Source organism: Perca fluviatilis, chromosome 6 (genome assembly GCF_010015445.1).
Source record: "Perca fluviatilis chromosome 6, GENO_Pfluv_1.0, whole genome shotgun sequence".
Taxonomy (NCBI): Eukaryota; Metazoa; Chordata; class Actinopteri; order Perciformes; family Percidae; genus Perca; species Perca fluviatilis.
The window spans coordinates 12,335,532-12,348,750 of record NC_053117.1 but is presented as its reverse complement, the minus strand read 5'-3'; the positions used below and the strand labels follow the sequence as shown (position 1 = coordinate 12,348,750).

Genomic DNA, 13,219 nt, shown 5'->3' with positions numbered 1-13,219 from the left:
CGGGATAGGTTTGGCGACTCAGAGGGTGAGTTCCTCGCCATCTCCCCCCAGCAGGGCTCTGAAGGGGGCAACTGTCCTCCTGACCGACGAGAGGACTCAGACAACCAGAGGAACATCACAAGAACCGGCCAAACCTCCATCCACATTCCTCCTGTGACTATCACTTCCCCACCTGGAGACACCACCCTCATACAAAGTCAGTACCAACCGAGGCCTGCAGGATGCATACATAATTTAACTTCCATGGCGGCCAATACATTGAAGGTCTTTTTCTATAGTCACATACAGCTAAACCAAGTACAGTATGCTGAGAACATAGAGAATCATTTAATGTGAAGAAAGCAGGGTGAGGAACACATTTAACACATGACTGTCTGCAGCATGTGTGGCTTGCACATGCAGTTCATTTTTGCATAGATGGCCCAAGGGTGGTGAAATCTGACATCAGTACCATGATCACCCCAGGAGACAAGGTCTTTTCACAAGGGATGAATATTACTAAGACATAAAAAATTAAGCTGATGTGGGGAAGTAAATGTCAGACAGAAAAACTAAAACCAAACCTAAAGACACCTGCAAGCAGATGTACAGGGATACAGGGGTAGAAGCACCCAACCCAACCTGGAACCAAAGTAACACCATCTCGGGGCGACCACCATGCTGAGGCCAGTATTACGTAAATAGCGTATTAAACAGGTTCTTTAATAAGCATTTGTTTTTTAAGACCTGGAAGGTTTACCCCCTACAGTGCTCTCTGGTAAGATCCAGATCTGTTTGGTCCATAAGGGCTGTGGAGTCAGAGTAGTACATCATTTTGGGATTAATTCATGAGTGTTAAATTGGCTCCTACTATAGGAACCGTTCTGTTTGCAAATACTAGGGGCAAAAAAAGAAATACATCAAATAAGTAGGGGAACCAAGCTGGCTATTATTGCGAATTAGAACCCAGACAGGTTGATACAGGACTCGAATCAGCCTGAAGGGGTTCTAATTAGCATATGATATTATATTGATACCCTGATATAAGTCTTGATATCTTCTTAGATTTTGGATATCGTAATATGGCGTAACTGTCATATTATAATTTTCCTGGTTTTACAGGCTGCATTACAATAAAGTGTTGTTATTTTTTGAACTTACCAGACTGTTATAGCTGTTCTATTATTTGACTTATATTCACATCATTGATAATTATTTATCAAAAATCGCATTGTATAAATATGTTTGTGAAAGCACCAATAGTCAACCCTACAATATCATTGTGATATCGATATCAAGGTATTTGGTCTATTGTGATATATATTGTGATATTTGATTTTGTCCATATCGACTAGCCCTATTACACTGCTTATTATACAGCTATTCATACAAAGGTTACGCTGTCAGTGATCTCTGTTTCCTCCTCCCTCTCTCTTCCTCTGTGATCCATTAATCAGCAGTATTTGCTCTGTATGATCACAAATATTGTTTAAAAACGTTTTTTTTATTTAAAAATGGTCCACCTGAGTCATCATGATCAGAACTCCCTCCATGGCAACGGTCGGTTATACTTAGCATTGGTTTGTTATACAGAAATAGCAAAACCACAGAATGACGTGATTGACCAATCACAATCAAGTATTCATCCAAGCCCTGTAATTAGTGTTAATTTTGTCACCTATTTTTAATTTAGTCTTGTGCCAAATGTCCTTGTTAGTTTTAGTAATATTTAGTCATTTTGTCAAGTTTTAGCCAACTAAAAGTTTTGTCATTTCAGTCTAGTTTTAATCAAAAGAGAAATCAAGGTATCTTAGTCAAGTTTTAGTTGACTAAAAGTCTCATAATTTTAGTCTAGTTTTAGAGAAAACTCAATATATCTTAGAAAAACATTAAAACATTTTAGTCTTTTTTTAAATAACAAATTATTTCTGGGATTATTTCTCAGAGGCTGGCAGCAACAGCACAAATTGGGATTGGTATTCGGAAAATTTTGAAGGCGTAACAGCTGAATATTCTATCTCATGATGAAAACGTAGAGACGATTGTAGACATAAGAGATTAATGAGATTATAAGAGAGATTATATCTTAGTTTTTATTTTATGCAAAACATTTTAGTCTTGTCTTTTTTCGTTAACAAAATGCATGTTAATTCAGTCTTAGTCAGCGTTTTTGGACATTGGTGCAGTCTTATCATCATCTCGTCTTAGTCATGGGAAAAAAGGTCGTTGATGAACATATTTAGTCTTGTCTCGTCTGACGAAATTAACACTACATGTAATACATAATAGTAATAAAGTAATAATAATAAAAGAAAAATGGTTGTATAAAATACAAAGGTAGAATAAAAAAAGGTTAATCACTAACAGGAAATATGAAAGTCAGTCTGAGATGGTAGAAAATGTCAATTTCTCAGCTTGTGTGAAAAATGTGTCTTTTTAAAATTTGTAGATGATCTTTTTAAATATTGTTTGGGGCATTTTATGTCTTTACTATAACCGTCAGTAGAAAGATGACAGGAAATAATGGAAAGATGGGGAGTGACATGCACCAAAGAACTCCGACTGTACATTAACTGGGAATGTTGCTTTCCATGGTTAGTGTCTTTAGGCCACCGTGCTCTCCCACAGAAAAAAAAAGTCTCAAATCCATGAATGATAGGCGGGAAGAACAGGAAAAATCAAGCATCCAGCCAAAAGGTCTTTCATATGACTTTGGAGTAAGGATTTAAGTGTAACACCAAACAAAGCAGTGATAACAGATGGTTCAACAGGCGCTGAGACTTTTTGGGAGATTGTATTAAATACTTCCAAACAATAGTTGTTTATACAGGTACATGATTAAAACGTGATGGTTGGTATCTAGAGATCGACAATGATACAGCCAGACCTTGGTTAAATGGTAATGGTGAAGATTCTTTTATTGTATCAGACTTTGCCTTGCAGAGGTCGAAGAAGAGATCTAATTCATTCTCTAATGGTGTTTTGAGGGCAATAAATTAGATGAACAGTTTTTGGGGGTTGTGACTCAATGCCACTCTGCCATGTCAATAATTAAATAAGGTCCAAATGTAAATATCATGCAGTATTTGGTGAAGACTGATGCTGCTTAGGAGTCAAATGTGACCCTTGCTTGCATTGCTGTAAACATATAATCTATCTCCCCAGTTAACAGTATTGACGGTGAGACAATGCCCATGAATGAGAAGGCCCTGGCGGATCGAGGTCAAAGTGGACCCAAACCCATTCTGCCTTACAGTTCTATGTTCATCTTCGGACAGACTAATCCGTGAGTCACCTCAACCTTCTTCAACTTCTTAACCTCCCTGTAGGACCTCCCACATGCTATGGAAGTTGAACCATGGAGAGATTGGGTGATATTACTTTTTTTTTTTTTAAATGTTGTAATCAATAAGCTATCATATCATTATTATACTATCGGAAATCACCCAATCCTACACCACAATTCTAAGTGCTAAGGTCTAGCCTGTGTTGATCTGTCCCCTCTCTGCTTTCCCACCTAGTAAAAGCAGTAAAGTGTACTTCCTCAAGAGGCCAGTGCCTCCTCTACCAACACACTCAAAGTTAACACTAGTAATTTCAGGTTAAGCCGCTTCACTAACTTGCGTACTTGTGTATTTTATTTGAGGTTTGGCTGCAGTACACAGTAAAAAAAATAAAGTAGTATCTAGTTATATCTACATAGTTTTTTTTATAGAGCTGCAGCCTCTAATAAGCCTGTATGTATAGGCTGTTTAATATAGTTGCTATATTTCTACCATTGTGTGTGTGTGTGTGTCTATATATATATATATATATATATATATATATATATATATATATATATATATATACACACTGTTTGTTCTACTTTCACGTTTCTTGTCTATTCTTCCCAGAAAACTGCAACTTTGACACAAAGCTAAGGTGCCAGAAGGGCAAAAATGACAAATATGGAGAAAGCAAGGCTGTGCACACTTCAAACATCAACTGCAGGCCAAGCTTTTTGTCATTAGACCTTTATCATGGCAAATCTTTAACAAAATGGGAAATGCACTTCACATAGTTGGTCCAAATATATAAAGATCCATAGATACTTTATCACAAACACTGGAAATAAATCAATACAGAAAGCAATCAGGGTATACACAAGGCCCTCTCCATCCTCTGAGTTTCAATGTGGATTTTGATCAGAGCATTATGCTATACTTGAAGTTTACTTAGTATGCCTTTGAGGGTTAGCCTGGTTGACACCAGACCCTTCTCAGTTGTGCAGAGCAAATCTCAAATTTGCCGGAAGTTCGTCAGGATTTACCCAGGCTATTTGAGGTTAGGGTACTGCTCTTTATAATGATCTACATTTGTGCAATATTTCCTGCCATTTTGCCTCTTCTTCTACCAGTATGTTGTATCTGAAGTCTGAAACTGCATTTCCCATGTGAAAAACCAGAGGTCTGCTCTATTTCTTGTCATCATAAGCTTTAAGATTTGTCTTTGTTAAAACATTTACCCTGATAAAGGTCTAGTGGCTGAGAGCTTGGCTTTATTTGATTCTTGCTTTAGGCCTTTTTTTTTAAGCAAATTAAAAGCGAGGAGATAGTAGCTGCTGCGGCTACAGCCTAATCTCTATGTCCACTGCTTGCTGTTTCTTTACCTCTCTCTTTGTCTGTCCATCCCTTCTTCTCTCTTCTCAGGGTGAGGCGGTTATGTCATTACATTGTGACTCTGCGTTATTTTGAGATGTCCATCCTGGTTGTCATTGCTATGAGCAGTATCGCTTTGGCAGCAGAGGACCCTGTCTGGACGAATGCCCCTCGCAACAATGTGAGACACACAGTGTATATGAACTTTACACATGTGTACACAATGTACACAATGCACATTCACACTTCTTTTCTTGTCAGTATGGAGTTTTGCCTGTTACATAATTAAAGGGTAATTTTAGTATTTTTCAACCTGGACCCAATTTCCCCATGCATTGATGTCTAAGTGACTAATGTAAACCTGTAAATCTTTGGAATTGGTCCAGTAATTGGTGACAACATTATGGAAAAAATCCCTACAGAGATAGACCTTTCGGTTAAAGAGTAAAATATTTTTGTTTAACTAGAAGCAGCTCTGCAATTGCCCATTTACGTTACATTACAGCTTGTTTTGCAGTGCTGGCTGCAGCGGTTTTGCTTAATACTGGACCAATTTCAAAGATCGTTGTTCCCATCAGTCACTTAGACACAAAAACATAGAAAAATAGGTTGAAAAAAACCCGAAGTTACCCTTAAGTTCATTAACCTGTTAAGTAATAAGAACATATATACTATCTTCCATTTGGTAAATAATTGACTCTGGTGTTCAATGCTAACAACTTTATATGCAGTGCCTAAAACAGGCCACACAAACCTACAGGCTGATATGATTACATGATTATTACACACACAGCATTATATGCCATGACTCCACCCAGAGGAGAATACATTTCTCCATTTGTTGTCTGCTTCAGCACTGATTGAGTCTCTCTTTTGCAGGTGCTCAAATATCTGGATTATGCCTTCACTGGCGTTTTCACTTTTGAAATGGTGATCAAGGTAAGCATGCAGACGAATACACATTTAAACACTGATAACCTTGTGACTTCATTGTCTTTCACTGCACTTTTTAATCCTCAATTAAAGGTGCAATATGTAATGCTGACAGGTAGCGTTTAAAATGGTTACTGCAGTCCAAATTCTAAATACTGGAGAGAGCCGTCTCCCCCACCCCCCCCTCCTTGCCAGGTTGAAAACGCTGAACCCAATGTCCCACAATGTCAATGTTAGCTAGATGATAGTCTTGCATTGCCAGACATTACTCCGCAGCATAGTAGCTAGATGCTGGCTATGTTGACAGTCATAAAAGCTGATGCTCTCGCTAAACGCAACAACAACAACCTCTAAAAAGACTGCAAAGTGCAGAGCTCTGTATGGACTGACAGCCACCTTTTCTCGGCTTAACGTCACTGCCACAACCGCTAAAAGACCACGTACCCAGGTTAAGTCACCGTTTGTCAGCTACGGCCACCAAACAGAAGCAGAGTACAATTTTGGCAGGGGGGAGATTTTCGGTTCTACTTCTTTCCAGACCCCGTTATATTTCTGGCTGATGCTTGTATCATGTGGACACGCCAACAGTTTTGTTGTCATTACTTAGAATTCCTGATAGGGGCGACAGAAACTACGCACTATAGCTTTACAGTAATGTATTGATCAATACACAATTAACCATAGAAAGAGTATAGGATCATCAATAATCACAAAATATATAATTTAATAGACTCACTCAGTACAGGCATAATAACATAGTTCCATATCAAAATAAAGTTAATTTAAAATAAATAAATGTAATAGATATTAAACTAAATAAAACAGCGAAAAAAGTAAAATGAAAATAATAAAAAAATATATATAAAGACATTATGGTGTTTTTGGTTTAGATGGTGGACCTTGGCCTGTTGCTTCATCCTGGAGCCTACTTCAGAGACCTGTGGAACATTCTGGACTTCATAGTGGTCAGTGGGGCGCTGGTGGCTTTTGCATTTTCGTAAGTTCAAAAACTCCTATCTTTTTATCATAAAATATGATGTCTCCAATTAGTAAATAGTTAATCCTGATCATCAGAGTTGGTGGTGACTGGTGGTCTAATCTGGTGTTTCAGGTAGGGGTGGTACGGTTCACAAAACCCACGGTTCGGTTCGTATCACGGTTTTAGGGTCACGGTTTTCGGTTCAGTACGGTTCTTATTTTTTCTTTATCACTCCAGAATATACTTCAGCATATAGCTAAAATTAGCATATTGAATGCATGTTGCACAAAACGTGCACACAGTGGCAGTTCTATATTGTTTTATTTCATCATAGGTAACGTGAAATCCAAAATGTTCCCACACACCAGACTATAAACGACGCTGGCGCATCCTACAGCTCTGGGCAACCTCTCTCCCACTTGACATTTCTGCAGGTGACATGACCTGCAGCAGCACCCCACTCCACTTGAGGAGCGGTCGGTTCGGTATCTCTCAAAATCTGACGAAAATCTTTTAAACTGACCTTTGTCGATCTGAAATGAAGACAGATTCAGCAACTGCATGGTCTATTTCTCGCTTAAAATGTTTTCAGAAACACGTTTCGGTGAACTATTTTAGTACAATATGAGATCGTAGTCTGAACGAGCCGCCATGACAGTCTGGCTTTGAAATTTGGGACCAGCCAGACCCATGTGACGCAATCGTCCAATCAGCTGCCATGGGTTGCGTTTGTCACGCCCATCCCGCTCGTCATTTCCAGTAACTGTTTTAACATAGGTGTATAAAGTGGGCACTACGGCAGTAAGAGGTTAGTGCACATTAACAGTGTATTGACGAACCGTGCGGTACACACACGCTCCGAACCGAGACTAGCGAACCGAGCGGTTCGGGTGTTTTTTCATGAACCGTACCACCCCTAGTGTCAGGTGTAATATATATAACAAACTTTAAATGTAATGTAATGTGGACTGTGGGGGACAGGAACCCATCTTACAGCATCTAGTCTGTCAAATATTTATTAGAAAAAAAAGGAACAGTAGGTATAGATCAAAAACTGGAAAGTAAATTAACAGAGGAAGTGTTCATCTTTTGGTAAAGATCATCTAATGCCCTGTTACAGGGCAAAGCCTGTGCATAATAAAACAATGATTGATATTTTGTAGTTCAAGTCCTGTGAACACATGTAAAACCCTGCCTTTCCATTAGATGCTGAACTTCAGCGGATGAAGTATGTTAGTGAGTGCCCACTTTCTTATGGGACTCATGGACTCGTCTCAGGTTTTATGGCTGAGCAAGCATTATGCAAATCATTGTATGGATCCACTAGGATGAAAGTTTAAACCCATGTTAGAAGGCCCTGTCTGTGTTATAGAATTATAGTACATGAACATCAGTATGGTGTTTTTATGTGACAGTTCAATTGTTGCATTATATTTGTAATTCAGTTATATACCACACATTAGTATTATTGATATTTTAATTCTTGGATTTTACAAGAAGATCAAGAAGGGCAAGAAGTGTGTGCTGTGTGTGTGTGTGTGTGTGTGTGTGTGTGTGTGTGTGTGTGTGTGTGTGTGTGTGTGTGTGTGTGTGTGTGTTGTGCTGTTGTGTAGTGTGTTTATTGACATGACCCTCTTCCTGTTTCTGTGCTGGGATCGATTTGAAGGAGCTTCATGGGGTAATGCCTCCTCTACCTCTCTCATCTTGCCTGTTTGTGTCATTATATGTGTGTATGTACTGTATGTGAGAGAAAACATACATACATACACCTACATTGCCAAAACAAGTAATTTCCTCGCATATTCAGTCTTACTTCTTGAAATGGATCCAGGCTTTTTTTAAAGGCAGGTCAAAGGATGAGGAATACAACTTTATTTCAACTAGAAGATAGTTGGTACTATTGAGTTAACTGGTTTGGTATAACCACTCTTTCTAAATTTGCCCTGTCTACTGTAGGGAATTATATTTTTACCTCAATTCTGAGAGAAAAATTTGACATTTAGAGCACATATATGACATTTTTGCACACACATAAGTTATATTTTGTAGAGAAATACAAGCAAAGAAGAATGTAGACAAGGATTTGTCCCTTCTGTGCTTATATAATCTACGTGCATGCAAAAAATCTTTCTCTGAAAGTGTTCCATCATTTGGAACTAAGACACAAATATGCTTGTTCTTCATTGATTTCCTAAATTCTCTGAATTCAACCATGCCATGTTTTTCTTAAAACACAACACACTGCTGCATTGATTTCAGGTCTAAAGGCTACTGTCAGTGGAAAATTGCTTCACTAGATTTCTTTCACCAACGTAATTTTGATTATTAGTGCAGAATGGTGATTGTTGAAGGAGCAAAACAGCAAAGTTAGCTCATACTTACAAGATGCATCACCATCAGCTGTTATGGTGTATTTTTTCTTTTAAAAGACTGTAAGACATTCAGTATATGAAGAGAAATTGCTTGTGAAGATGGGTGTTTTTTTACAGTGTGCACTGTGTCTGGGACACACTCCCATCCCATCGTCCATCTAAGATCTTCCTGTACTTGCTTGGCTAAAAGTCTTTCTTCCATGCTCTCCTAACATATAGAGGGGCATGTCACCTGCGCGTTCATCATCCTTATCTTCCCCCGAGCCTCTGATGGGAGGTGTTTTCATTAGCACTTTGCCTTGCCACAGCTCTGCTTGGACTGTAATGATACCATCAATTTCACATTCTCTATCATTGATTCACCAGAGGCTTGCTAATGCTACAAGTAAGGTGCTGCTGGAGGGCATGAGTATGTCTCAGGGAATATCAATCTTCTCTGTGATCTTAGCATGCACATTAGATAAACTGAATTACATGTATGCTGTTAGCTATAGGTTTTTAATGACCATACTGTCACATCATCACCATTTAAATGCACTATGTTCTACACTACCCTACTTATTCTTTGTCTGCCTGCTCAGCATCATACTGTAGATGGGGATAATTATTATATACGTTTTGGTTCCACACCTGCGCTGGATAGCATTTGTGAATACATTTTCATCAGTGAAACTCATAAACGGTACTTTTCAGTGACGGACAACCTGTATAATATGGAGACACAATGTTCAATATTAAATTGATATTATGAAATAATGTTAACTTGTTTACTATCTAAAGTAGTAGCCTAGCGCTGCTTGCGAGGTCAAGAGTTCACGTATCATTTTACTAACATTAGTTTGTTGGGTCACAGCTTACATTTTAAAAAGCCCCCTTCTCAACAGACACATCCGCTATGTAGTATTTCCCCACTGTGTGAAAGCTGGTCCTGGGTGCTACTATTTCAGAGTTTAGGGTAACGTTAACAGCTCTGTCTTGATATTTATTGGATTAGGGCAAGGTTACACTCCAGCAAGCCCAGCCCGAGAAAGCACAACTTTGCCAAATAAGTGCCCTGTCACTTGTAATGTAAAAAGTGAGAACATGCTATTTAAACATACAAACAAGTAGGCCTATGTGTATTTTTGTCTCAAGGATGGCTCATCATCTGGTGAGGATGCAGATTTTTTGCTTGGGACATGTAGCTTTAACCCCAATCTTAGAATAACATCATGTAAAACCCTTTTACAATTTCTTGGTTTCAAAACGAGTCAGCTTAAAAAAATTAGAAAACAAATAGAGCTAAAGTTAGCTTTATTAGCTAGCTAGGTACAGCTGATAAAATCTGACAGTTGTTATTTTAGCTGAAAAATTGATGTCCGTTGGCTGGAAATGAGATGCCAGCTACCTCTGTTTAAAATCAATAACCCATTGTTTTCTAACCATTTTGAGTGTTAAATCTGCCACCATTACAGTGTATCAATGTAAACAACATATGTGCTAATAAGGGTGATCTTAACAGGCGGAGCAACAGTAAGTAAGGGGGGCAGGGCTTAGTAAACAGTCAATTCACAGTTTTAATTTCACAAAACCGTTTTTCCCAATGGCCATTTTGTGTTTTAGTGCCACTTCTGTCTGTCACTCATAACAAAAAGGGCAGCACTAGTTAGTTAGTTGGCTGTTGCGTCATTCAGACCAAAGCAACAGCCAATCACGTAACTGGCTCTGCCCTGTCTGTCTTGATTGACACTATAATTTCAAAACAATGAGCTGAGATTTAAAAATATATTGTATCTTTATTTTAGTTTTATTACACATATTTTACATAAATTTCATATTGTGAATTTTAAATTCTGTTTTTACTTGTGAATATGTATTTCATAATGATCTATTCATTTGATATTGAACACTTTGGATCTCCAAAGCTATGATTCTATCTTGTTCTTATGCATTAAGTCCAACATATATGATGCTTCAGCAGGTTAATCAAACTAAAAAAAAAAATTATTCAGAGGCTGATTTGACAGATAAAAAGTTCTGTTTGATGGATAGCTGTCATTCACTCACTATGCATGTCTCTGAAGCTCGTTATGCCTGCAATCCATTTGGTCGACTGCCTGTGGCAAAGACAATGAATCATAGCATCCCCATCAAAGCCAATTCTGTAAATCTGTTATCTCACCGATTAAAACCACTCAAGTGTTGAACTCAGTCTGCAGCTTTTTGGTGCATTTCACATTGGATGCTGCAAACTGCAATACTGCTTTTTAATATTAGCTCAATATTAGCTTAATAGGTTCTAGTGATAACTTGGTTTTGAGGGCTGCGATGATATTTCTGTTTCTTTTATTACATTATCAGTATTATTATTTAGAAAATCTCCCAAGAGGCCTGTTTTGAGAGCCTCTTTTTTTAATGCTTTGGTTGAGCTAGAAGTAGCAACGTGCAAATTGCAGAACAAGAGCTGAGCATCATAATCACAGCATTGATTTGTGTTACTTCAGTGATGGCTACCTTAAGAAATAACATTCACACCTGCTAAATTGAGTTGAATCCAATGTGAAGCCTATTCTTTACTGGGAATTACCCACCAAGTTGTTTGCTACCAACCATAATGTATAATCTTACATATTGGTTTTCATTGGTAGAAACTATGCTGTTGTCATTTGATGCAAACATATGCTTTATTTTGTTAGAATTTATTTGTGTTTGAAGCATCTATAAATGTGCTGTACTTTGTTTTACCACTGTTTTCCCCCAAATAGATCGCAACAAGGTGTGACCAGGTGGGGAACCTCGCTATGCTACCCTGACCCTCCACCCTATACCCATGCCTTACCCCAACCCTTTTCCCCAACCCTAAACCCTCTCTTACTACCATTCTTCTTATGCTTAGACCAGCTTCATGTATAAAACAATCAAACCCATAATCCAGTGACTCAAATGCCTTTTTATCAAAACAGTAACCTTTGTGTGACAGCTTTCAATTGAAACCTGCCTCCGCCTACCAAAACAACTGATGGTTTTAGCAGTTTCATTCCAAAATGCTACTACCCTTTTGGGTGGAAATCATTTAGGTCATAACTTCAATTTCATTCTTTAAATTACCCTAAAGTCAATTTCAGTAATAATAATCATAATCAAAGGGTTGGGTTTAAATAGATATATCACATATAAAGTATAAACAAATTCTTTATTTTGCATTTTGGAATGGGCATTTTGGCAGGCAGCAAGTATGAAGTTATAGAGGGGAATATGAATAATTCAAAACAGATTATGAAAACTTATTTTTCTGCTCACATTTATTTTTGTGTTTAGACTGAGAAATGCCTGAACACAGTATTGCTATGTAATGAATAACCTGTTTCTTTGAGAATATGACTAGCCTTCAGCAGGCCTACTCACTGTGCTGTTTCACACTGAAAGGTACTATGTGGAATTTTCATAAAATCATTGTTATTAATGACAGTACAGTCAGCATCCTGTTTACACTCGTGCTGGCACTCCATAGGCATGAGGGAGCATCTTGGGCATTGGCCAAAACAGGGATGTGATAATTTATCACGAGCAGGGGATTCATTTCATGAAGGGACTTTCCTTTTAGCCTGGTCCTACCAGACTCGTGTACATTTCATTTGTACCGAGAGTCTGGCCACTCTCCATTGACGAGTGTTAACTTCCTTGAAGTACTCTGTTAAGGTTTAAAACTATTGGATCTGCCCAGAGCCACTCTGGATCTGCCATAACCAATCGCTAACGTTTGGTCTTGACGTCTGCTTAGCATCGCTAGCGTTCGCTTTAGCCAACTCCTTCATCACTAACGGAGCGAGCTGTAAAATCTAACTTTTCTCGAACCCCGTGTGGAGGAGGGCCACAACATCATGGCCACCAACAAAACTCAGAAAAGATTGTTCTTGCTCAGGCTTTAACTTCTGGATATTCGGCTGCGTTGCCACAACGGACCGAATGGCTTTGCTCGCATCTTTCTCCGCAGCCATTACGGAACTACAACTCAAACTAGCGCACAACCTCAACGTCATCGTTCTCAGCCACTCCCTCTGTTCGCTGATTGGACCGGTAAAGATTTGGCCGGAGAAAACCCGCGAAAATATACCACAAACCCAGACGGAGTACTGAAGGAAAATGAAAATTGAGCGGAAGTACGTAGGAGGGTGGAGCCAGGCTACATTCCTTTAGTTTTGGGGATCGAAACTGACCCCAAGCTTGCTTTCTTCCTACTGGACAGATTAGCTAACATTACTTAAAAGCATGTGAAATATATTGTGATATTATGGTTTTAGCTTGCTAATGTTAGCTAATGTTAGCTTGCTTGCTAA

The 13,219-nt window shown here is 38.5% G+C and overlaps 1 protein-coding gene across 1 annotated transcript in view; it reads left to right on the top strand.

Moving 5' to 3' along the window:
* Positions 1-13,219, top strand: part of LOC120561038 (voltage-dependent N-type calcium channel subunit alpha-1B-like) — a 261,579-nt gene that overhangs the window by 206,535 nt on the left and 41,825 nt on the right. Inside the window, exons 24-30 of the mRNA XM_039804005.1 lie at positions 9-196; positions 3,145-3,265; positions 4,671-4,800; positions 5,499-5,558; positions 6,443-6,549; positions 8,198-8,209; positions 11,648-11,668. Coding sequence (XP_039659939.1) covers positions 9-196; positions 3,145-3,265; positions 4,671-4,800; positions 5,499-5,558; positions 6,443-6,549; positions 8,198-8,209; positions 11,648-11,668 — 639 coding nt within the window. The remainder of the gene's footprint in view (positions 1-8; positions 197-3,144; positions 3,266-4,670; positions 4,801-5,498; positions 5,559-6,442; positions 6,550-8,197; positions 8,210-11,647; positions 11,669-13,219) is intronic.